This window comes from Schistocerca piceifrons, chromosome 2 (assembly GCF_021461385.2).
Source record: "Schistocerca piceifrons isolate TAMUIC-IGC-003096 chromosome 2, iqSchPice1.1, whole genome shotgun sequence".
Classification (NCBI taxonomy): Eukaryota; Metazoa; Arthropoda; class Insecta; order Orthoptera; family Acrididae; genus Schistocerca; species Schistocerca piceifrons.
Window position 1 is genome coordinate 230,697,513 of NC_060139.1, and position 26,397 is coordinate 230,723,909.

Below are 26,397 nucleotides of genomic sequence, written 5' to 3' on the forward strand. Positions count from 1 at the left end.
TTTTTTGAGTGATGTGGCAAGTTTGAAAGGTCAACTAGGCAAGCTTTGTGTGATTGAAGGGTTGACAAGGAGGAATGCTGTGGGTAAGATAGGGATTGGATAGTGGTGCCCTGAGGCGACAGTGGGATGGCAGCAGGTTGGATAACTTACGGAGAGGGTGTCTGGAACGCTCCTCCAGGTGCTGGAGAGCAAGGGATTCAATTTCAGATATATGATGTATGTGGTAGGGATTGCACAGTAGCAGTAGTACCTTGCAGAGGGAGCAGAGGTGGTTCTGAGATGCCTACACATGGAGATACTTTTTTGGAGTACCAGGTTTTTCAATCTGAAAAGGTGAAGACAACTGTGAAAGGATAGGTGGGATTCAGAGTAGGGAATGTTTATGGTTGGGACTTCGGGGGTGGGGGTGGGGGGGGTGGATTCCATGGTTTATACAGCATTTAAGAAGAAACAGGATTTGGGACTGGGTTTTAGCAAGAGAAAGGGACTTTCTGAACTGGAGCAGAAAGATGGAGCAGTGGTCCATTGTGGTAGGGATGACATAGGGGAAACAGTAATGTCACAGAAATGGGGCAAAATAAAATGTTAGATGGTTGTGAGGGGAGCTGGATAAGAGGAAAGGCACGCAAAAAACAGGCACAGATATGCAAAAATGTGTGAAACAACATAAAATATGCACAATTACATTAAAAACATACAGAAACATGGGAGAAAAGGGACGGATGAGGTATATGAGTATGCATGTGTTGGGATAAAGGAAGAGAGGGGGAGGGGAGATCAGTGAAGTTGAGGATCAGCGGTCTGTGTGAAAATAAAATGCTAAAGTGTGTGATGGTGAGGGAGGAAGTGGATCAATAGGAATGAATACCATTATTGGTGGAAAGAATTTGGGGGATCCAATGCTGCATCAACATTGTATCTTGTCACATGTGATTTATCTTTCTTCATTCTCCCACCTGAAAACTGCTGCCTTTTGATATTTCATTAACAGTATTCAAAAATGTATATTCTCTGCTTGATGAGTAAATATAATATTTTCGGTGGTGTAACTGAAAATGACTTATATACGAGCCAAACTGAGCCTTCTACGTGGAAGATATCTGTTCTGGTTGAACATATCAGTAATGGCCTGAGGAACTAGTTTCCCATGACAAGCAATCTATTTATTTTTAGAAGTGACCATTTTTTTGTGTGTCGAGAAACCGTGTTGTTATACACACATGCTTGTGATAAAACTCTTTCCAGATTGCGGAATAGCTTGTCATCATTTATTACTTAGTTGCCAGATATTGTGTGCTTGGATGTTTCTTGGCAAGACAGATCGCCTGCGTGCTTTCCTGTAATCTTATTACTTATTTTTGTGTGTGTAGTGGGGGGGGGGGGGGGGGGGGAAGCAGTGCTTTCTTACCGAAAAAAATTTTCAGCAGAAATCATATTTACCTCATTTTTAACTCTTTTTGTTGACAATAATTAAATTTGGAAAAACTGTCCTAGTTTCATGATCTTATTTGCTTGAGAAATCGGCAGTATAAAGTAAACTGAGAACCTAATTATTTCAAGTGGTTATCAATGATGGTTGCTTGCTTATATTGCATATCAGTGTCTTCCAGTGTTAAATCTTTTACACACATAGGTTTCAGTCAAATGAAAAGGTCCAATTGCAGACCTATGGACAGTGTGTTGAGAAAGTGTTAGTCCTGTATGCTGTTTTTATCCACCTATGTGTAGGCCATAATAAGTGTTACATTTGTTGTGCACAGGCACAGTGTGACACATTAGCAGAGTTTGGTTACTTGTCACTGTTCCTTTCTCTCCCTCAGATAAGATGTGATGCCATGTGACACACCAATGGAGGTGCCAATGATGAAAGTTACCAAGGAAGAACAGCATAGTGTGGTACACTTTCTTTGTGGGGAAGGTGTCCATTCAATGGACATACACAGAAAAATGCAGGTGTCTTTGGTGCAAAGTGTGTTTCAGGCAAAACAGTGCATAAGTGATGTTGGCATTTTGTGTGTGTGTGTGTGTGTGTGTGTGTGTGTGTGTGTGTGTGTGTGTGTGTGTGTCAGAAAAGACACTGATGGATAATGCACGACCCAGGCAGGTGACAAATCGTATTCGTGATGAGATAGTTGCTGCTATTGACAGTTGCATTCAAACTGGTAGATGGGTTGCATTGGACACCATTAGTGCTCAAGTAAATGTGTCCCATCACAGTATGCACATCATTGTGCGCAATACACTTGGTTAACGGAAGGTTTGTGCTCAGTGGGTCCCCAAATGTTTGTCCGAGGAACAGCAACACAACAGAATGGTAATGTCACTGAACCAATTGGTGCAATATCAGGAGGAGAATGATTATTTCTTTCCAAGGTCATTGCCAGAGATGTATCCGTATAGCCACTGTTTCAGCCAGAATCCAAATGTGAGAGTGTGCAGTGAAAGCAAGCAGATTCACCTAAACCAAAGGAAATCTGTTTAATAACTTCAGCAGCTAAGGTCATGTTGACTATGTTCTTCGATGAGCAGGGGCCTCTGATGTGGAGTTCCTCCGCAAAGGACAAACAATAAATGCCAACAAATACTGTGATATTCTTCGTCAGCTGCAATTATCAATCAAGAATAAATGCCAGGGAACCTCTCGAAGTGTGTTATCTTCTCGCATTACAATTCACATCTTCTTTGTTGCCAAACATACATAGGATCTTTTCGCATTATGTAATTGGGAAGTGCTAGACCACCACGCAAAAAGTCCTGACTTGAGTCCCTGTGATTTCCATGATTTTGGCCCACTCAAGAAACATCTCAAGTGGGACCACCATGGATCGGATAAAGAACTGCAGCAAGCTGTGACAGAGTGGATCCGTGCTCAACCTCAGAAGTTCTTCTTCTAGGATATTCATAATCTTGTGCCAAGGTGGGATAAGTGCCTCAACAGCCAATAATAATGCCTGTACATGGAAATTACCTTTCCGTTTGACTGCACCTTGTAGAAACGACAATAAACTCTAAAACACATGTTTTGGCCACATACATCCTTATTTTTCCACTTTGAGGCAAAGCCTGACCCATCAGAATGTTGAGTATGACAAAGTGGTTATAGTTCTAGTTTCTGCATGTGTTAACATTGTCGTTAGAAGACATTTTTGTCATGAAAAAAGAAAGAAAACAGCCAGTTTGTCATTTTAAGTTAATATTTTAGGCTAATTTTCTCTCTGCACATTCTGATAGTGTCTGTAGCAAATACACCCTCTGTACTCGTATCTTCAGTAGCAAGTAAGCACTTCCTCGAATATTGCCAGTCGTCTTTGCAGAAACACTGTATATAAATGAATATAAAGTAATAAAAATAATCTAATATATTTAATTCTTGTATCAACTTGTACAGTGGTGCAGTGCTAGATTAAGTCATACAAAGAGTGTGAATTCTGTTTTAATACAGTTGCAATGTCCTTCATTACTGCAGTAATAACATGTCTAAATTAAAGACTGTGTCTGCGTTGGCTTTGATGTTTCTGGACACGTTTGGACTTCCTCCTGGCTCCAGATGTGTTGGTGGGCAGAGGGAACAGCCGGTCCCAAAGTTGCATGCGTTCCTGGTAGTACAAGCCTTGCTTCATCATCAAGTCCGAGCCAATTTCCAGGTATGCTGGATTTGAAAGATCGAGTGTTTTCCAATCGACATTAACAAGGTCAGTTTTCTCTGATGTGGGATTCCTATAACAATAAACACAAGAAGTTTTCTATAATTGTAGTTACATTATATTATCAATACTACAAGGAACAAAAAATGTTACACTATGTTTTTAAAAAGTTATTTTAACAGTCAATAAAAATGTTGCATAAATGTAAACTAATTAGCATATCGAACAGTGGCCATACGTCATTTCCTTCTTCATACCAACTGCCAATGTACATCTACATCTATAATTTAGAGTATACTATGCTCTAGAATATGCTATATAGTGTGTGGCACCAAATACTTTTCATGGCACTATTCATTAAAGTTTCTTCCTGTTACAGTTACAGTCACAGTCCATACATGTGAACAATTATCTCTGTGTAAGCTGCTATTCCCTAATTTCATTTTCACCATCTCAGTGGGAGTTGAATGTGAGAGGGAAGAAGATTATTGTTTAATGTCTAACATATCATTAAGAGACGAAGCACAAGCTCAGATTTTGGAAGGATGGGGAAATAAATTGACTATGCCCTTTCAGAGGAATCATCCCAGCATTTGCTTTAAGCAATTTAGGGAAATCACAGGAAACCTAAATCTGGATGGCCAGATGGTGGCTGGAAATGTTGTCCTCCCAAGTACATGCCATGCCTTACTGCTTTGCCACCTTGCTCAGTAGGAGTGGAGTGTGAATGATGTAAAATGGTAGTACCATGGATCAGCTTTTCCATCTTGTTTTGTACATTGCTGTGACATGTGTAGTCTTCAAAATGCTGTGACACCTGTGCTCTTCTAAATACTGTAAAGAGTTCTTTGGTCAATGGACAGCCAATACTCCTGAAGAAACTGCAGAGATCCTAATAGAGACTTCACTTGGTCCTGAGGTTTTGCTCAGTTTTAGCTACTCTATTAACTCTCGAGTGGACGCACCATTTTTCGTAACATGAGCAGGCGCACAGTGTACTTTATACAAATGTAAAGAATAGCTATCTTTATATTACCAAGGTGAACATGTATGTGAAAAATCACAGTTTAATAAAACAGCAATAAAATGAAATTACATTATATGAGCTAAAGCACTGTATAAGTAAATAACAAAATAAACTTTCGTTATATCACTCTGTTTCCGCTTACAAGTGTTACCCCACAATAACGACCCTATTGAAGCATAAAACAGCACAACTGCATCAGATCCCATCTAAATGCTTATTCTTTTACTAATTATCTCATTGAGAACTGCTTCATTGTGAGACTGTGCTGCTACCTTGTAATCTGGGTCATTTTCTTGTATGAATTGTACATTTTTTCCTCACCTAGCTCGCTGTTTTACACTAAGAAGCCAAAGAAACTGGTACACCTGTTGAATATCGTGCAGGGCCCCTGCTAGCACACAGAAGTGCTGCAACATGACGTGGTATGGACTCGACTAATGTCTGAAGTAGTGCTGGAGGGAATCGACACCATGAATCCTGCAGGGCTGTCCATAAATCCGTAAGAGCACAAAGGTGTGGAGATCTCTTCTAAACAGCATGTTGTAAGGCATCCCAGATATGCTCAATAATGTTCATATCTAGGGAGTTTGGTGGCCAGTGAAAGTGTTTAAGCTCTGAAGAATAGTGTTCCTGGAGCCACTCTGTAGCAATTCTGGACATGTGGGCTGCTCAGCATTGCAATCTGCAGCAATTTGCAGAAGGGTTTCACTTCCATCACGATCCATTTCAGTCGTTGTTGGTCCCGTTCTTGCAGGATCTTTTTTCCAGCCACACTGATGTCAAAGATTTTATGTTTTACCAGTTCCTTACATTCGCGGTATGCTTATGGAATGGTCGTATGGGAAAATCCCCACTTTTTCGCTGCCTCAGAGATTGCTGTGCCCCATCACACGTGCGGCGACTATAACACCACATTCAAACTCACTTAAACCTTTATAACTTGCCATTGTAGCAGCAGTAACCAGTCTAATAACTGCTCCAGACACTTGTTGTCTTATATAGGCACTAACGAACAAAGCGCCGTATTCTGCCTTTGAACACGCATGTCTGTACCAGTTTCTTTGGTGCTTCAGCGTATATTACTGATGCCCCCTGGGACATAAAACAGCTTATCACTGTGTTAGCTGAAGCAATACTGATGGAATAGATGTGGTCTCGCAATGGAACAGTACAAGACAATGTTGTTTATAGTTGGCGCACTTTGTACATAGGTGCACCTGCTGGAGGGTTAAAGTGCAACATGTTGTCATACAATCTGAACTATGATGTAACTTGGATTTTCTCATTTATTTGCTGGACCGTAAAGAGTGAAGATACATCAACCGAAAAAAGAGAGAAAGAGAGTACTATGTGCTTCTGGCAGTCAAATACCATTTTTCACATAACTAATCTCACAACTAGCCATGTTCTTTTAACATCTCATCTCAGTTTCAGGCCTTTCCTTCCTTCCTTCACTATTGATGCCTTGGTTTCCTGTCATTTGATTTCTCTGCTTCAGTCTGTTCATACGGAATGTCTTTCTTTTCTGGAAACCCAGTGTGACATGTCATGTTATTTTTCCATACAAACTTGTACTAATCTTTTAACTTTATACTAGATAACATTGTAGTGAGCAGCTCATTAGATTCCAATTTCAATAAAAGTTTTCCATTTAAGAGGGCAGTGTTATCATGTTGAAATATACCATTGTTTTCTTAACGTGCACCTTCACATGACAAGGCAATTACCTGACACCTCTAGGACATGATTAATCAACAGCTATACTGTTTAATACTATTTGTGCCTACACCAGAATGACCTAAAAACATTGCAGATATGCTTTTAAATCGTTGAAAGTAGCTTTTGAAGTAATAGAAAGTGACAATAAATTTATCAGAAACATAGACAGGATGTCAAAAAAATATATAACATCCTAATAAAAACAGCTGAAAATTGTTACTCTTTGTCCATAGAAAAAGAATAAACCAATAAATTATTCTGTAAGTGAAAGTTAAACTTGTAGAAGCACTTCAAAGGTATCAAGAATACTGACTTTGTAACATATATACACGTGTTAAAATTACCGAACTATCAGTTTAATAAGCCACGGCTGCAAATACTAACACGAATTTTTTACAGATGAATGGAAAAACTGTAGAAGCCGACCTCAGGAAGGATCAGTTTGAATTCCGTTTGAATTCCGTAGGAATGTTGGGAATACGTGAGGCAATACTGACCCTACGACTTATCTTAGAACATAGATTAAGGAAAGGCAAACCTACATTTTCTAGCATTTGTAGACTTAGAGAAAGCTTTTGACAATGTTGACTGGAATACTCTCTTTCAAATTCTGAAGGTGGCAGGGATCAAATTACAGGGAGCGAACATTATTTACAATTTGTGCAGATACCAGACAGCAGTTATAAGAGTCCGGGACCATGAAAGGAAAGCAATGGTTGGGAAGGGAGTGAGACAGGGTTGTAGTCTATCCCAATGCTATTTAATCAGTATATTGAGCAAGCAGTAAAGGAAACAAAATAAAATTTTGAGTAGGAATTAAAATCCATGGAGAAGAAATAAAACCTTCGAGGTCTGCCGATGAGGCTGGCAGAGACAGCAAAGGACCTGGAAGAGCAGTTGAATAGAATGGACATGTCTTGAAATGAGGATATAAGATGAACATCAACAAAAGCAAAATGAGGATAATGGAATGTAGTCAAATTAAATCAAGTGTTGCTGAGGGTATTAGATTAGGAAATGAGACACTTAAAGTAGTAGATGAGGTTTGCTATTTGGGGAGCAAAATAACTGATGATGGTCGAAGTAGAGAGGATAAAAAACGTTGACTGGCAATGGCAAGGAAAGCATTTATGAAGAAGAGAAATCTGTTAACATCAAGTATAGAAAGTGTCAGGAAGTCTTTTCTGAAAGTATTTGTATGGCGTGTAGCCATGTATGGAAGTGAAACCTGAACAATAAATAGTTTAGACAAGAGAGAAAAGAAACTTTCAAAATGTGGTGCTACAGAAGAATGCTAAAGATTAGATGGGTAGATCACATAACTAATGAGGAGGTACTACATAGAATTGGGAAGAAGAGGAATTTGTGGCACAACTTGACTAGAAGAAGGGATCGGTTGGTAGGACACGTCCTGCATCAAACCAGTCTGTGAACTGAAGACCACGACGACAACAACATATATATATATATATTTGTTCCAAGTTATAAGAAGTCATAATACATACTTTCCATCATATAAACCAGCTAATTATAAAACTGCACATTTTATTCAGATGAACTATGTACAAAATATCAGCTTCTGCATCTATGAATCGAGCAACTCACCCATGTTTGATGAAGTTTGCCCACATTTTTGTCATTCTTTTAACTGTTGTGTATTCAGGATCAGTTTTAACAAATTCTGGGAACATTACTGAGATGTAGAACAAATAAATGAGATCATCATGATGTGAAACACCTTGTCAGAGGAAGAAAGGAAATCATTAATAGGAAATTGATTGTAAACAGAATATGAAGAATGTTCTATAATATTGTTGTCAAAGCTGTTATATGCATTTTACTTCTAACACAACCGAAAATTGGCTATTGACAGAAATTTGTCATAGATTTTCATTATCGCTACCTATATATCATTGAAGGGAGGTGTTTACCATATGGTGTTTCTGTTCCTGGTGTATACACCCAGCTGTATCTCCCTGCATACATGAAGTGGTAATAATACACAGGTGCTGAACTCTTCTGAGCAACTATCTTGGCAGCGCGATCGACTGGGAATATGACAAGTGAGTCAGAGTATGCCTGTAAAAGTGAAGCAGAAATAAGAATAGACCACAAGAATTATAATTCTATCACAACTAAAGAAGTATAAACAAAGTACAGTTTATTTGACTACAAGCTGACAAGATTGGAGTCACACTGAAAAAGTTTCATCTGGGAGTAGAACTACATTACAATAAAACATAATATGTGATTGTTTAGCTACTAAATCAGATCACTGATTAAAGTCTACCTGAAATAATGGACAAAATTTAAAACTGTGTTTTATGTCTTGTTGCATTTTAGAAGAATTTAATGAAAACTTCATCAGATACAATTACAGCTGTTCCAGTGCAGTTGTATACCTGTCTCTCCAAACCTGCCTAATTTTCTGTATCATAAATGTCATATTATGTTAGAACATTCTCAATTTAAGTTTGATCCTCGGTATTATCATCTGTTTGAATCGAAGTTCATAAATATTTTTATTTTCCTCATGATTTTTTTCACATTTATAGAGAGCATACAGGGGAGGATAACAGCAGGAACATTGGTACCTGACTCACAAATGAGTAGTTCAGATCCAGCCACTCAACACCAGAGTTTGAAATCAGGAAAGCAGTTCACCAACTCAAAATGGCTCTCTGTTGTTCTCTATCCTCTTTTACAGCACCCTCCCATTTTCTGTTACTATTCTGAGTTATCTATTTATTAAAATCTATCTCCCATTTTGCAGTTTAATTTCATTAAAAGTATGGTGACTGTTTCCTCATTTACTGTTGACCTATCTTCCCCCCCACCCCCCCCCCTCCCACCCCCCATCAATGGTCTGTTCTTGTTCAGTTTATCTCACATTTCTTCAATCAGCATCCCAGCTCTGAATGTTATAAGACTTTATTGCTTTTTTCTTATTTTTCAATTATGTTTTATCAGTTTCTGGTAGTTAGTTACGGATATTCAAAAATCGTATTTGATTATTGGTTCATTTTTATCACAGTCTCTTTCCTTCATCATGTATCTCTTTTCATGAAGTGCTTCGTCTGCTTTTACAATTGCGTCTAGCTTCTATAGTCCTCAATGCATATTTTTCCTCCTGTTTTGATATATACTGATGAAGGACTTGAAAAACACTTTTATTAATCACCAAAAATCTGCTGCAAGGACATATTCTTTATTGTAAAGAATAGTTTAGATCAGAAGATTATCTTTTGTTAACTTATTTACAGGGTGTAGCAGAAAGGTATGTTCAAGCTTTCAGGAAACATTCCTCACACATAGAGGAAGAAAATGTGTTACTTGGATGTGGGTCCAGAAAAGCTTTATTCCATGTTTGAGTTCATTTTCCACAGCATGGATAAGTTTCTCTGTTGAGCCTGGGCTGATGCTCTAACTGTCACCAACAATGCCAGCCCAAAAGTTGTTGATAACGTAGTTGCACATTTCACAAGGATTCTTGATAGCCCACACATGCTGATTGTGAGAATTTGCATTCAGATCAAGATGAAGTGAAGCCTCATCCATGATTAGCACATTTGTAATAAGCTAGAGGGTTGATCCATTGTTGAATTAACCATTCACTAAAGTGTAGCCATGGAACAAAAACAACTGCTGATAGTGCCTGCACACATTGTACGTGGTATACATACAGCAGGTTCCCATGTCAATCATCTGGCTAGCATTACTCGTTGGAGCTAATTGTCTTATGGTGACATTAGGGTTGTTGTCAACTGCACGGAGAAGGTCCTCTCCAGCTGAATGTCCCAATCCTTGTAGGCCTCCCCCAGTTGCAAATAGTATGCTTAAGCATCCCTAACACAACAATCAGTTGCTTCAAATGTCCTCCTGTTGGAGCACCATCATTCTGGAAATATATTGTGATACAAACATTGAGCACCATGGATATTAGCCAGTCAGTTAGTAGTTGATGTGGAGACACAGCATCGTTGTTATAGATAGTCTGTGAAAACCAGTTTATAGATGTTGGCCACTGATGAATCATGTGTACGATTGGAGTTAACCCCCCTCAGCATCAGTTAAGGCCTGAAGATGGTGTACAGAAGCACTGAAACTGTTAGCCATATAATAAATAACATCTAAGGATGACTGTAGGTGTCCCATTTTATTAAATACAGTTATTACCATCTGATAATCCGCTCAGAAAACGGGTAGCTGCCAGTCCTGCATTAGAATACACTTCCATTGCACTGTACCGGAAATCAAGTCATGACGAACACTAAAAAGTTCATGCTGCATGCTTGATGCTGCTAGAAACAGTGAAATTAGACACATGCCAACAGAAGCAATGAAGTAAGTCGCAAGTGAGGATTACCTTTGTTAAATTGGAAGAACTACATGGTGGTGAACCTAAGAATTACAGCGTACTGTATATTCTAACTAACTGTAACCAAGATGGTATTTTAAACATTTCGTGTAAGAAAATGTGTCATGTAATGAGGGCACATTCTGTTTCTGTGTGTTCACGTGATTATTTGATTATGAAGAGAAGTAGAAAATGAGCTCTAATATGGAAATAAAGTGTTTCTGGGCCCATGTCCATATAACACATTTTATTCTTCTATGTGTGTGGAATGTGTCCTGATAGTTTGGCTATACCTTTTTGTTACACGCTGTATGTATGTAAACTTATTAGTTGCATTATCTGCGAGATTGTGCAAATAAATTGTTGTTGTTGTAACTAATGTTTTTGAGGAAGATTCTGTGGAGAGAAAAAAAACATACTGTTGTAAACATAAAACCCTGTATTCATGTCACCTTACATGTTTCATTTGCTTGATGATTAATCATGTCAATGTCATCCTCAAAAAAGTAGAAGCTGTGGAACACTGCATGCAAATAATTCGAAAGAAGATAGTTGAGAATTTTGAAATCTATACAATTAGTTTTGCTGTGGAATCCATGACTGAACAACCCTAAAATTCCAATGCAGTCTGTTTCAGTATCTGTCAAACAGTTACTCCTCTTCTGTCATAAATAGTGTTAATATTATGAGTAATTTCCTTTTTATTTTAATTTTGTACAATTATTCACAGGCTAGCTTCAACAGATCGGTATTGCCATCATTCTCATACAGCATAGTATTTAAAATTTTCTAAATATTTTTATATTCTGCTCAAGAACTGAAGCAGAATAATTCATTTAAAAAGAGGTTATTTACTAATCTCTTCTTCTGGGATTAGTTTCAATTCTGTGTTACAGTTTATTGTGGAAGCCACTCTATTTCCTATTATGAAGATACAAATTCTGTACAGCACTTATATTTGCTGAGTCTCAGATTCAGACACATGTGAAGACCATTCCACAAACATGAAAGGCTGATTCATCAGCAAAGGCCATCTTCTCTAAGAAAATCTCTTTCTAATCCCAAAGCAGAATAACCTCTTTGGCAAACTGCATACTTTATAGCTTTTCGAGATTCTTCATAACACTGTAAGGCTGCAATCAATGAATTCATGTCTTAGGAAGTACAGTTTAATTTGGTCACAGCTGTTTAACTGTTTTGTCTTTCATATTTTTCTGGGCAATCTCTTGGAGTTTGCAGAGAGGTCTTAAAGAATTTAAGTACTACCTGTTCTGTGTTTTAAGTTCAATGTTACAACTAACTTTAAATATATAAAAAAAGTTTTCTTATACTGGCTCAATGTATCATTATATGTTTCTTTTTTGGGAACATTACATTATTTCTTGTCTTTCTCCAAATGAAACAGCATTCAAACTGCCACTGACGTATATGCACAAAGAAAGTAATTCCTCAAAACAGCATCTGCTTGATAAAGATATTCCTATTCATCCTGTAAATTACCACTCCATACATGAATATAACCTCTACTTATGCCTAATATCAACCGCTTACTACTGTACCCAAGCTTTATGGCATACCCTCACCTCACGGACAACTCTGCAAAATGAACAATGCAAAGCACACTCCAAAAAGTGTGAGTGTTGATAGTGGTACTGTGTTGGTGAAAATCTGCATAGTCATACTTCTCTGGACATTAGTTGACATTAACCTCTTTATTATTATTATTATTATTTTTTTTTTTTTTTTTTTTTTTTTTTTTTGTGTCAGAATTATATCCTGAAGTCTACATTTTCTATACACATTTTATACACATAAATACTGTTGCTCAAGTTTTATTGTTGTTTCGTCATTCATTCCTGTAAATGAAGAAAATAATAAAAATGTTTGCAGTGTAAGTTTCTTATCAGAATGTTGAGTTGGGGAAACAGTTGTAAACCGGACATCACAAAACCCTTGTGCGATTTTTATATAAGTTGTGCCATATACTTACAAATACAGTGTATGTAGCTAGTTTCTTACTTACTTGTCCAAGCCCAGTTGCAGAGTCATTTGTTATTGGTTTGTCTTGAAGATAAAACTTCCTCACCTCTCTGCTAACTTCTAGCGAGTGTGGTGTATCTCGCTCATAAATAAATGAAATTGGGAATACTGTCTCATAGTTTTCTGTCATATTTTCTGCCAGACCATTGTAGAGAATCTCTGAAATATTAAATAATTGTAGTTCAAGGTAAAACATATTAGCAAACATTAAGTCTGTATTAACTGCCATATTTTTCTTAAACACAAGTTGAAAATTAAAAAAACAAAAATGAATGCCCCAAAAGAATGGTTCTGAAACAGTAAACTGTTAATTGCAAATTTTGAACACCATACTGTACAGACTCATAATCGCTGGACAATACATCGGTTTTAGTACCTCTGTAGCCTCCTTTAACTAAACACCTGACCTGACATCTTGCATGACGATTTCTACTGAAATGGTGAATACCATCTTGGAATACACAGTGAAATGGAGCTCAGTTCCCAATTGCAAAGTGGATAAAAAGATTCCACATAACAACACTCAACTACGATGTGTCATTGCAGTATCTGATATACCCCACACTTTCCATGTGAAGACAAACAGCCATCCATGAAATCAAACTACAACTACCAATTTTGCTATATTATATGGAGTGTTGCATGTGATGAAATTTAAGTAGTAGTCTGATGAACAAAACTCTTTCTTGCATTCTGTCTCCCAGCTCCAAGCAGTCTTTGTTGACACTCAAGATGCAACATTGTCCTTACTTTTGCCCATGTCACCTAAATTTACATCTATACTCTATGAATTACTGTGAATTGTGTGTCAGAATTTACTTTTTGTTATATTCTGAATTAACATTACTTCTCGTTCCATTTACTTACTGTGTGTGGGAAGAATGATTGCTAGTACGCATTTGTGTGAGATGTAATTTCCTTAAATTTTTCTACGTGATCTCTATGTTTATTCAGTAATATTATTATTTTTTTAAAAATATCAGGTCATCCTTAGTGCAGATTACTTACCCAAAGCTTTCCAGGAGAATTCGTCTTTGGTGGTTCCTGTTATCAATGGAACTTGAGCAAAATCTCCAGAGAGTAGTTGTTCAGTGGGATCTGCAGTTATGAATCTGTCAGCCCCATCTCCAAAATCTTTTTCAACAATGACACCAAATACAACCATAGGATCCCAACCCCATTCCTATAAAAGTAATAAAAAACAAGGAGTTAACTACACTGCATTGTCTTAGGTTTACACTGTTTTTAAGCAATGCACATTGTAATTATTTGTGAGACATTCCTTAAAAAAAGCCATCACTTTTCTGAGTATATGAAACAGGATAGAAGAACCAGGAATATCTTTGAAACTGAGCAAACAGACTGTAGTCTGATTGAAATTATTTGATAGTTGTCATCTGTCACTTGCCATTCAGTGTTTCCAGCTACCACTCAGTTATCCACAACACAGAAACACAGTGGGCACGTCACAAATGCTGTTAATTTGTAAGGTGGAGCAAAGTTGGAAGCAGCCATGGCAGGTATGATGGAAATGCAAGATGCTCTGTCAACTGCTGATTTTAAGTGACCAGTGACTGAACTGTGACAACAACCTCATTATTTGTGGTCAACATTCTGTGGCAAAACTATCTCTTTATTCAAGGCAATTAAAGCTAACCTCTATGAGCAAACAGAAAAAATTCAGTTTCAGCACTAAACAACGAACTGTAATTTCTCGCTGTCATCCATTAGTTACCTGAAACTATCCTTACATTGGCTACACAAACTGCCACTTAACCAACCAATGAACATTCCTGTTTGGGACTTGGTTGTAGATTATAGGTGTTACTGGCAAATTCCAAATGAAAAAAGAATGATAGGAAGAAAAATAAGGGCAAATAAAATTGTCAATACTTTAGTGAAAATAATGCGGCAAAGTATAAGAAAAAAAAAACAAATACATCTAAATCAATTAACTGCAAAAATAATAATTACAGTATTTTGATTAGATTTAGAAATAAAAAAGTTCGCTGTCCTTCATGAGTTTCGAAGCCACAACTTTCCACATGACAAGTTCATGTGCTTACCACTACACTACAACACTCCCATGCTTAATGCTGTTCATTTGTGACTCCTATTCCAGTAGCAACGATGAATTGCAACCTTCAAAAATTTGGCTTCACGTAATGCTGTGCAAAACTTTACTAATGTACCAATCTCTGTGATTATAATATATGTAACACTGAATCCCGTCTTGTGCAGAAGGCTCTAGTGCCATGTATGAAACGCATGCATCTCGTGTGTGGGGGGGGGGGGGGGGGGTGAACTGACCAATTGTTGAGGCAGTTTGGCAACAGCAAATGGTTCGGGGGTGGTGATGAGTGCTCTGATTGGAGAGTCAGCCCGTGAAGAGTCAACTGTCAAGTTATTTTAATCAGACTATAGAATTTGAATTGAGGAAACTAAGTGTTAGGTGAAAGATGAAGGCAGAGAATATGAATGTTTTATATTGAATATGGGTATGAAGTATAGACTGCAGCTTCCCTAGCCTACTTAACCTGATACTGGAGAAGACACTAAAAAAGGCATCATTGATTTGCAGAGATTTCAGCATAGATGATAAAGTGAAATTATTAGCTTTTGTCAAAAGTACTATTCTTGTATCAGAGGAGGATGATGGACTATAAAAGACTGCTACAGTGTTAGTTGAGGGGGCATAAAAAGTGGGTTTGAAGTCTATTGAAGAGGAATGTTATGTATGATAACAAAAAAGGCAGATAAATAAGAGGGAATAGTAGAGATGGGAAGAATTTTGTTTATGAAGACTGGATCCTTCGAATACCTAGGAAATACTGTTAATTGGAGTAAACAATGCAGAAAAGAAAATAATGAACCATTTAAGGTCTACAAGAATTGCATATTTGCAATGAATAAACTATTCACCATCAAATGCTAAAAAAGACATCAAAACTAAGTATTTTCAAGGCAACTGTCTTAACATACGTGGCCGAGATGTGAATACTGACAGGGAAGATAGAGAGGAAAATTATCATCTTCAAAAACAAAGTGTTTTGAAAGGTTTTGAACCAATTTTTGGGCATACAATTTCAGCAGAAGAAAGAACACAGAAACCTATGCATTGTACAGTGAGCAAGATGTGACGGTAGGAACAAGAAACAGATAGATTGAATGGATGGGACATGTACTGAGAAGGGATGGTAAAAAAAAGTGCTAGAAGGGAAGCCACAAGGAAGGAGATGCCTTAGTGGGTCAAAGTTGACATGGCAGGATGGAGTCAGAAAAGCTATAGCCAGAATGGGAACTCACAGTAGCATGGATGAAAACCAAAAATGATAAAAGAGGCAAAAGACTGAGGCGATAACTCAACTTTGGTTCATGTGGCCATGTAGATAAGGTACAATAGGAAACATTCTTAAAATAGAAGAGACGAACATTGGCAGTATACACAATTAAGATAACTGGACAAATTAGCAGAAAGATTTAAAATTGTCAGTTCCCTTTCAAACTATATTAATAAATTAATCTCTCTTTCCTAATATTTATCTTGTTATATGGGGTGCCTTATCAGATTTATTTTTATTATTTTAACTTCTTTGCTGGATGCCCTTCCCATCTCAACTGTCTTCAATTAACCTATGGGAGGAAAACCATGTCTGTGATTCATGTAAACATTGTTCTGTATTTTATCATATGTTAGCTGTTTGTCTATGGTATTTTTGGAGGTGGAGATTGGGAACCAGCCTATAATTCACCTAAGCAAGTGTGAGAAACTACACTTAGGCAGGCTGGTGTACCAGACCAACAGTCCTTAATCCACTGTACAGCTTCTATCTGGGCCTGGTGCACTTCCCTGTTTCACAAGATAGTGCACTGCATGTTAAGCTATACAAGCACATCATTATCTGTACACTTAATAAAAAACAGTCATTTCACCTTGCAGTATATCAAAATAGTTAAACCAGTTACACTCTTTTTGCCTACAAACAATATTTTGTAGATATGAATGAAACATACTAGTTTATGACTTTGTTAAGTATATAACAAAAATAGCTGACAGTAAATGTTTAAAATAAACAACCAGATATGAGAGATGTGTGATGCTTCTCACTGCCATTTCCCAGTATCGACAATTTTCTGGTCTATTAGCATGTGTGACAATGTAAAATCTTTTGTTTGATTTTATTATGTTCTTAATAAGTACATAACACTTACAAAAAACTGTGGTAGTGTTTCTGCAATCTCTATGGCATCCTTTCCTTTCAGACAATTAACAATCTGCTCTGATGATGTGTCAGGGCAGTTTAGCATTCTTGCTTGCTTCTTGGCTTGTAGCAATGGGTCCTTTATAACAATTGATTGAACAGCTGCACTCATTGCAATTCCTTTATGAAACAAGCCTGAAAAAGCAATTTGTACTTTCAATGAGGATTATGTAGCAACTTTAAATATTGTTGTAGCACTGAAAAAAAACCAGAGATGTTATCTAGAAAAGGATCACCTTCTAATTAATAGTAATATTTGCCATGGTGGCACAGAGAAAAGCAAGTGCCAGAATATAGTTCACTGTATTTAGTCTCAGTTGCAAATTACAATGTTTTGATGACTGGTTTCAGATGAAAAGCATCCATTACCAAGTATCAGAAGCTTTTGTTTTAAGGTGCAAAAACAGCTAAGGTCATATGCGCCCATGTCAGAACCTTATAACACGAAGGAGAACAAGGAGTTAAAAGCAATTACACATTAAGCCCAATCAACAGAACGAAAGACAACTAAAAACAGGGACTTTCTCTGGGAGAAAGCGCCATAAAGTGAGCCATAAGGACAATGGTGGTCCTGAACTAAAGATTAAATGTCCTTCGCCATATTGCTACAATGGATAAAAAGTAAAAGTGGTTGACAGCCTGCGCATCATTCGCTAAAACTGCCAATAGCTCTGACGGCAAACATAAATTAGAACATAAGTGGTTAAAAGAATGGCATTCTGTCAGGAAATGATATACCATCAAAGGTCGAGGACAATGAGCACAAAGTTGTGGGGAACGAATGGCGATGGCCAAAAAGGCAGTGCCCAAAATGCAACCTAGCTAAAATGATCTCCTGGTGACGGGAGGGCCAAGAGGTGGTCAGCCAAGCCGTTAGGAGGTTTAATTCCCTGGAGCTTGTCCTCATGAAGGGAAGACCACTAGTCATGCCAAAGTGACGCCACCTGCCGACAGATGGCAACACACAGATCATTGGATGGAATGGAAGAACTAGTGGGCTGAGATACAAGGACTGCAACATTGGCAGCAGTGTCAGTGGCCTCGTCCCCTGTACGACCGACATGACCAGGGACCCACATAAACATCACAGTGACTCCATCAAGAGTGAGCAAGTGAAAGCTCTCCGTACTGCTTGGTCTGATACAAGACGAAGAGCTCTTCTGTAAATACTGAGCAGTGTTCCAGAAGCTTATACTGAAAATCATTGGTGCCAATGACGAAGGCACACCCGACACGATGGTCAGTCCAAAAGCCATCAGTGTACACAAAGGTACTACCACAAAGTTCTGTGTGAAGATCAAGAAACTTATGGCAACAGAGCAAGTTTCAAGTGGTGTCCTTAGGAAGCGAATGAAATTCAAGGTGAACAGGAGCCACCACACAAAGTCAAGGTGATGAAGGGGTCACACCCACTGGGAAAATGGCAGATTGCAAGAAATTAAGCTGCCAAAGCAATAGCTGAAAGCAAACTCCAGAAGGTAACAGAGAAAAGGGATGTGCCCCATACTGGCGATCAAAGGAGTCACCGAGAAAAGAGGCAGACAGACGGCTTGCGTATCTGTTGCAGAGAAAGTCACAGCAGTATGACAGCAGGAGTTTGACAGCTTCTGCATACAGACTCTCAACCAGGCTAGTATAAAAGGTGCCAGTGGCCAAACGGATTCCATGATGATGGATTGTATTGAGACAGCATAAAATGGATGGACATGCAGATGAATAAATGAAACACCCATAGTCTATTTTCAAATAAACAAGGGACCGGTACAAACGGAGGAGGCTGGTCCGATCTGCTCCCCAGAGAGTATCGCTGAGGACACACAGGACACTGAGGGACCGTGTACAGCAGTGGCCAGGTAAGACACATGGGAGGATCATGAAAGTTTCCTATTGAGCATGAGCCCCAGGATTTTTGTAGTTTCAACAAACAGAAGAGCAACAGTCCCAAGACTTAAAGACATGGAAGAAACCAATTGTGCTGCCAGAAATTCATACAAACTGTTTTGTCAGTGGAAAAATGAAAGCCATTGTCAATGCTTCACGAGTAAAGATGCATTGCTGAAGACACCGCTCAATGAGACAAGTCTGTGGAGAACTGCAATAGATGGCAAAATCGTCAACGAAAAGAGAGCCGGAGATGCCTGGTGGGAGACAGGCCATAACACTGTTAATGGTGACAGCAAAGAGGACGACACTCAGGATGGAACCTGAGGCACACCATTTTCGTTGGTAAAGGTGTCTGAGAAGGCAGAACCCACATGTACCTTGAAAACTCTGTCTTTTAAAAATTCTTGAAGGAAGCCCCATGTGTAGAGAGTACAAAGGATATCAGTTCTCCAGCAGGTGGTGTCAGAAGATGATGAGGCCACCACTTTGTCACAGAGATATCTCTGTGATGAAATAATGGCTTCATCAGCATTTGCATCTTCATATTATCTGACTTTTTATATCAAAGTTCAGTTTAAACTGAATTTAACAACTGTTTACTTTACGTGCACTGCCCCAGAAGATAATTCCGCAAGACAATGGGGAGTGAATATATGCAAAATAAGCTAACTTTCTTGTCTTTAGGTCAACATATTGAGAGGTGCTTCTTAGGCTATAACAAATTGAACTGAATGTCATTAGTTTATCCATGTGTTGACTCCATTTTAAATTACTACCTATTTAGACCCCAAGGAATTTTACAAACTGTACTTCATTCATTGTATGGCCATTAATGTCTATTCTGGTGCTAAAAGATCATTATGCTATTTTCAAAGTCCATAATATGAGTCATTCTGAGAGTAACAAACTGTTAGCTGTGAACCACTTTTAGGCCTGTTCAGCTATCATTGGAGTTGTATCTGCTAAGGGAGTTTGAACCCTTGGTTAGTATGCTTGTGTCACTAATAAACATTACAGTTTTTGAAGTGTCCTTTTAAGAGTGGATCCAGTACCGATCCATGTGGTACATCACATGTTAGCATGTCCCATTGTCAGGTTATTTTCATGCCTGAGATAGAGTCTGTTAATGAGACCCTCAGCTTTCTGTTATAGAGGGAAGATTCCAATCATGCAAGACAGTTGCCATTAATGTCTTAACACTTAAGTTTGCTATTAATGTCTTAACACTTAAGTTGGCTAGGCAGATTTTTGTGATGCACACAATAAAATACTTTGGCAAGGCAGTAGAATATACCAACAGGACAATTTTTCTTGCTTAGCTCTATTAGCACTTCATTTGTGGGGTCTTGTATTGCTTTCTGTGTGGACAACCCTTTATGAAAACCAAACTGAGAGGCAGTTAACTGGTTTTGCTAAGTAAAATAAAATAGTACGCTATCATAGGCACATTGTCACATATTGTACCATTTGTGTAGCCAGTCAGTAGAAACTGGGGTATTTCCAGATAGACTAAAACAGTTGATACCTCTGCCAGTCCACAAAAGTGGAGTGAGGAATGTAATATCTAACTATTAGTTCATCTCTCATTGCTTGTGTTCTCAAAGATATTTGAGAGACAAGTGTATCATAGGATTTATTGCCATGTAATTCAAAATAGCTCAGTGACATCTGCACAGTTAAACTTTCATAAGGGATTCTCCACAGAGAGAGCAATATTAAGCCAGACAGATGAAATTGTAGGTGAACTAAATTTCAAAAGGTATCCAGTGGGGATCCTTGGTGAACATGCTAAGGCATTTGTCTCTGTAGACTATAACACACTGTTAAAAAGCTTCCACATTATGGCATCAGAGACTAGTCTTTAACGTGGCTAGAATATTATTTACACAAAAGGAAACAGAGAGTGTTCTTAATGGGGGCAGGTGTAACAATAAACTCAGGGGAAATGCAGACACCCAGGGTTTGATCCCTGGGCCACTAATTTTCTTGATCTATGTTAATGATCTACCAATTATAATTAATGACAGAGCTGATGATAGAAGTATTCTGATCAAGGTGCCCAACTCCACAGTGCAGGATACATCCCCGACAGACAATAACCAAGTACACAAATGGTCGCAGCAAATAGCCTAACCCTAAATTTTTCAAAAACTAGTCTGTATGGTTTCAGGCAACAAATAAAACACTTTAAGTTTCTGAAATGTATTTGACAATCAGAAAATTAATGAAACCATGCATACAAAATTCTTAGACAATCAGACAGACAGTCTTTTAAAATGGAAGGAGCAAATCGATCAGCTGGTCAAGAAACTTAACTCAGCTTGCTTCGCACTGTGAACCATTTCTCACTTTGTTGACAGTGAAATATGCTGTTATCAGATTTTGCGTATTTCCATTTTATACTCTTCTATGGCTTAATCTTCTGCGAAATGCTGCAAGAGCTGAAAATATCTTCAAAGTTAAAAAAATGAGCAGTGAGCTACATTTATGGGGTCTCTGACAGAACATCCTGCAGGGGCTTTTCAAATAACTCATGATATTTGCTATAACAGGTCAATTAGTACACATACTCACGGATGATTTCTGTAGCCAGCAACATGAAATTATTTCAGAAACACTGTGACATTCATAGTCATGGCACAAGGCAGGTGACAGATTTCCACCAAACCTCTGCAACTCTCACAAAAAATGCAATGGAGTTACTGAGTCAGGTATAAACGTATACAATAAGCTCCCCATCAGTATAAAAAAGGAAATTAATAACATACAGGTATTCAAAAGGAAACTAAGAACATGCCTCACAGATCAAACTTTTGTAATAAAATTAGTGAATTCTTAGAGTTACTAGGCATCCATTAGTGTAAGAACAAAGAAAACAACTTGATAAGAAGACACTCTTAACAGAAAAAATGTGACATTTTTACTTACGTCATAAAGATGTAATTTTGAATTTCATATTAAATATTGATTATAAAATGTAAATTATTTGTGTTATTAGAATAAAAATGTGTACTTTTATTTATTCTACATGCTTAAGCTTACAATTAAATTTATGCCAGTAAAATTCTGGCTGTAATATTATATGCAAACATTGGTTCTTAGAAACCGAGTAAAGCAGTATATATGTGACATATAAAATGCACATGCAGTTCTGTATTATTTCTCTTGATTTGTCCTATATTACTAGCACACCATCTGTACAATATGTAATCAACAGGGCCAAATAAAAATCAAATCAAGGTTTCAGCTCAAACTATCCTATTATTACATGTTCTTCCTTCCCAAGATTCTTTCCAAGGAAGCCTAAATTAAAGGTGATCTTGCTGAGCCCTGCACTTGGATTAGAAATGCTAGTTACCAGTACCTGGTAATCACTTCCCAAGGAGTTCTGAATTGGATTTGACAAACTTTTCAACCATTAAGTTCTAATCAATTTCAGTTCATTTAAGAATGGCATATAATGACAATATCTGATTTAATATGTTGTTGTAACTTACATTATGGGTTGAGTTTTAGAAATCTAAGTTGGATTTCTAGTTTCATGTACTGCCTAATATCAAAATAGTGTCAGCAGTGTAGTTTAAATGAGGATACTAACATCCTATAGTTTCAAATTAGGCCATTGCCTTGTAAAATGGTAGGATTTTTTTCACCCCTCTTTCAGTTTTCAGTAACTTTTAATTGATTCAGTGAAACCATACATTAAATATACTTCCAAAGAGAATCAATCTATTCATTATTATCCAGTGCTAGTAAGAAAATTTGTTCCATGTTGAGAAAATGATTGAAGAGAATGCCTGTACTAGCTACCAGTATATCAGCAGTTTCAGTGCGTTCTTCACACTGCAGCTTACGTAATATCCTTTATGCGACTGCAGTCTGCAGCTATTGGATGTTTTGTCATAGGTTGTAGGAACAGGCAGATCAGTTAAAAACTGACAATGAAACATAACTGTATGAACATGACCAAGAAATGCAGAGGCAGTGATTCATCTCTATCTTAGTCACATTAGAAGACAGCATGAAGTACAGAGAGGTATGGTGGGGAATGTCTTCGCAGACAACCACAAGAGTCAAGGAGAAGTGCCAAATACTAGCTCTGTATGAGAGGTCATCCCACCATAACGCACTTACTCATTCACTTTTGTTCTCTTTTTAAATGTGAAATAAACCACTTCTGTGCATAATTTTGAGTTCCTAGAGCCGAATGCATCTACTTTTGAAAAGTTCTGGAACAGATTACTGAAACAGAATTTTTATTATATATTTTGAACACATTAATTTTTTAAAATGACCAATTTCAGTGTAACATTAGCCATTCTCATATCTGACTGTATTAGTTATGAGAGTAAACCATCCAGCTATCAGCAAAATGTACATGCTACATCACTGGTTAAAATAATGACTATGTTATGCTTTGATGTAGCGTGCAAATTTTGCTGATAATTGCATGGATAACTCCCCGATGTAGTCAGATCTTAGGATGGTTCATGGTGAACTGAATCTGATGATTTTAAAAAATTAATGCAATCAGGACAGACCATGGAAAAGCTGTTTTACAACCAGCAAATGTGGATTTTATCAAAGGACCTTATCATCATTTTTTGCAAATGTCTCTGAGAAGATGTATCAACACATCCTTGAGAGATATTTCTCGTGGTGAGTTCTGTACAGGCTAGTGTGAAAATGAATAGATGAATTAGTGTGACTACTTGAAAGAGGCTTCTTTCAGAACAGGTAATCAAATATTTTTATGAAGTATTTATTACTTTCTAAAATGTTCATAATGATCCTACAGTGATACAATTTTTAGGCCACTTGATACTGTAGAATCTTTGTGAAAAGGAGTGTACAATAAAATTGGGAAATTTGGTCATAGATCAAAGCAAATCAAGAGGACTTTTCCATTATATCATGTGAGATCTTGCACCTGTTCAGATATATCACCAACAATGAACTACTGATTTCTGTGTTCTTACTAGCTACAAACTTGCCGTATATCTCTTTGACAACAGGCTATTTTGCATTAAAATAATAATAATGTGGCTCTCACATTGACAGCTCATTTTATCTGATGTGTCATAGTGAACTCTACTGGAACACCTTTGAAGTGTTCAACTAAATGACTATATCAAAGACAGTGTTGCATGTAAAATGATAGTTTGTAATCCTCTGTGTGAACTTTAATGTATGCAATTTTTCCATCTCGATTATTTTGTGAGATAAATATTTAGGCAGGAGTAATAGGTTGTGTGGTTCTTCTTGGAAGCTATGCTTTCATAATTTTAACACTAAAACTTCTCCATGATGCCCACTGCCTGTCTTACAGCAGCTGCCGCTGGAGTTTAGTCAGCATCCCTATGATGCTGTTGTACTTACAAAACAAATTCATGACGAAACATGGTGCCTTCCTTTGGGTCTTCTTTATCTGCTGTATTAATCCTATCCTGTAAGGACCCATTCATTTAAGTGGGATTTTGTTAAGTGAACTCCTTTACGGGTGAAATACATTACCCTACAATGTTTTCAATGCATCTCAGTGTGACACCTACCTTCCCTGCATTTCATCTTGTGTGGTCATTCTACTTAAGTTTATTCTGGACACAAAATTCCCAGATATTTTATAGTTATTCCTTTTTCCAGTGATTCATTGCCATTAATGTGTTCAAACTTTTTTTTTCAGCATCCAACCCCTTGCACTCAGCTTCAGTCATCTGCAGATCTTCCTGTATTTTGCTGTAGTTTTGTACCTTTGGGATTTTTCTGTATACAAGAGCATCTGTAAACAGCCTCATGGATCTTCTGATGTTTCATGTCTGATAATGTCTCACCCATTATGATCAGTGTGCTGTGTTCTAGATGTGATGAAGATGTCAATCCAACCACAAACCTAGTCTGATATGGCTCATATTTTCTTTTGATGTGGCAGTGTTGGACAGTATGAAAGTCTTCTACAAGTTACGGGATACAGTATCAACTTGGGTACCATCTTCATCTCATTGATGAATAGTGTGAGATGTATTTCACAAGAGTGCTGCTTGTGGAATTCTTGGTCTCTAGCATAAATCATGTTCCACATTTCTGCAAACAATTGATTTAAGTGACATAGGCCTACTGTTTACATTCTTGAAAACAGGAGTGATCTTTACTATATCGCAATCCCTTGGCTTGCTTTATTACTCTAGTGACCTATGAGGAACTGCTGCTAGAAGGGAAAGAAGTTCTTTCGCATGATCTACATGTAATCATATAGATGTCCCGTCAGGCACAGTCGACATTTCTCTGTTGAGCAATGTTAGCTGATTTTCTGTTCAGCAGTCACTTACCTACATGTCTGTCATTTCAGAATCCATTCAACAATAAGGAAGAGGAACAATAGTACAATCCACTGTGGAACAATTTTGATAGACCAAATTTGGTGTTTTATCTCCTACTTTATACACTTTATATCAGCCTTTGTTTCAGTCCCAGTGTGATTATTGGTCCTCAAAACTGCTGTCAGTAATATGAAAAATGCTGTACTTTGACCTTGTTGTGATTAAAAAAACATAATTTCATTTTATTTCAATTTCCATTTTCAGATTTCTATTCAACATGGTACTCTTTTTCCCTGCATTTCAAAAATATTTAGTTAAGTTCGTGATTTGTACGAGGGTAAGTCAATTATTATCTGCAATTTAGTTATATTTTTGTTTATTTTGGTAATACAGTCATTTTACATTGATGATGCATGCTTTGTTTCTTTGTTATTATATCTTTGCAATTTTCAAGCTGCTATGTTAGTTTTGTTGTTACTACCGTGTTATTAATCATGGGTACTCCGCTGTCTATTTGCACCAAAGAAGAGCAACATTCAGTGATCCATTTTTTGTGGTCAGAAGGCGTATCAGGGACCAAAAATCATCAAAGACTTTCGGTACAGTACAGGAACAGTGTTTTGCCACAATGGAGTGTCCACGAATGGATTGAAAAATTCTGAAATGGTCGCACAAGTGTTACGCATGTTGAAGGAGCTGGACGACTGTTTACCCCCACAAATGAAGAAACCATTGAGCATTCACATGAAATTATTCTCTTAGACAGACAATTAACTATTAACAAAGTGCCACATCATCTGCAAATTACTTATGGTTCTGCCTATGAAATCATCCTCAACAGACTTGGGTTTCATAAAATTTGTGCAAGATGGGTCCCAAAAAAACTCACACAGTTGCATAAACAAAAGCACTTGGACACTGCTGAAATGCTCCAGAAACTCAAGTTTGAAGTACTGGATCATTCTCCATATAGTCCAGATCTTGCCCCTTCTGACTATCACTTGTTTGGTCCACTCAAACAAGCATTAAGGAGCTGTCAATTTGCCTCAGATGAAGCAGTGAAAGAAGCGGTGCATTCCTGGCTCACAGATCAACCGAGAACCTTCTTCTGTGAGGGCATCAGGAAGCTTGTACAACAATGGACCAA

General features: G+C 37.5%; 1 protein-coding gene across 1 annotated transcript in view; it reads right to left on the minus strand.

The window, feature by feature from the left end:
* Nucleotides 1-3,344: 3,344 nt before the first annotated feature.
* Nucleotides 3,345-26,397, minus strand: part of LOC124777407 (esterase E4-like) — a 41,146-nt gene continuing 18,093 nt past the window's right edge. Inside the window, exons 5-10 of the mRNA XM_047252802.1 lie at nucleotides 17,000-17,184; nucleotides 13,796-13,970; nucleotides 12,771-12,946; nucleotides 8,322-8,469; nucleotides 7,996-8,128; nucleotides 3,345-3,717 (exon numbers count right to left, since the gene is read on the minus strand). Coding sequence (XP_047108758.1) covers nucleotides 3,483-3,717; nucleotides 7,996-8,128; nucleotides 8,322-8,469; nucleotides 12,771-12,946; nucleotides 13,796-13,970; nucleotides 17,000-17,184 — 1,052 coding nt within the window. The 3' untranslated portion in view covers nucleotides 3,345-3,482. The remainder of the gene's footprint in view (nucleotides 3,718-7,995; nucleotides 8,129-8,321; nucleotides 8,470-12,770; nucleotides 12,947-13,795; nucleotides 13,971-16,999; nucleotides 17,185-26,397) is intronic.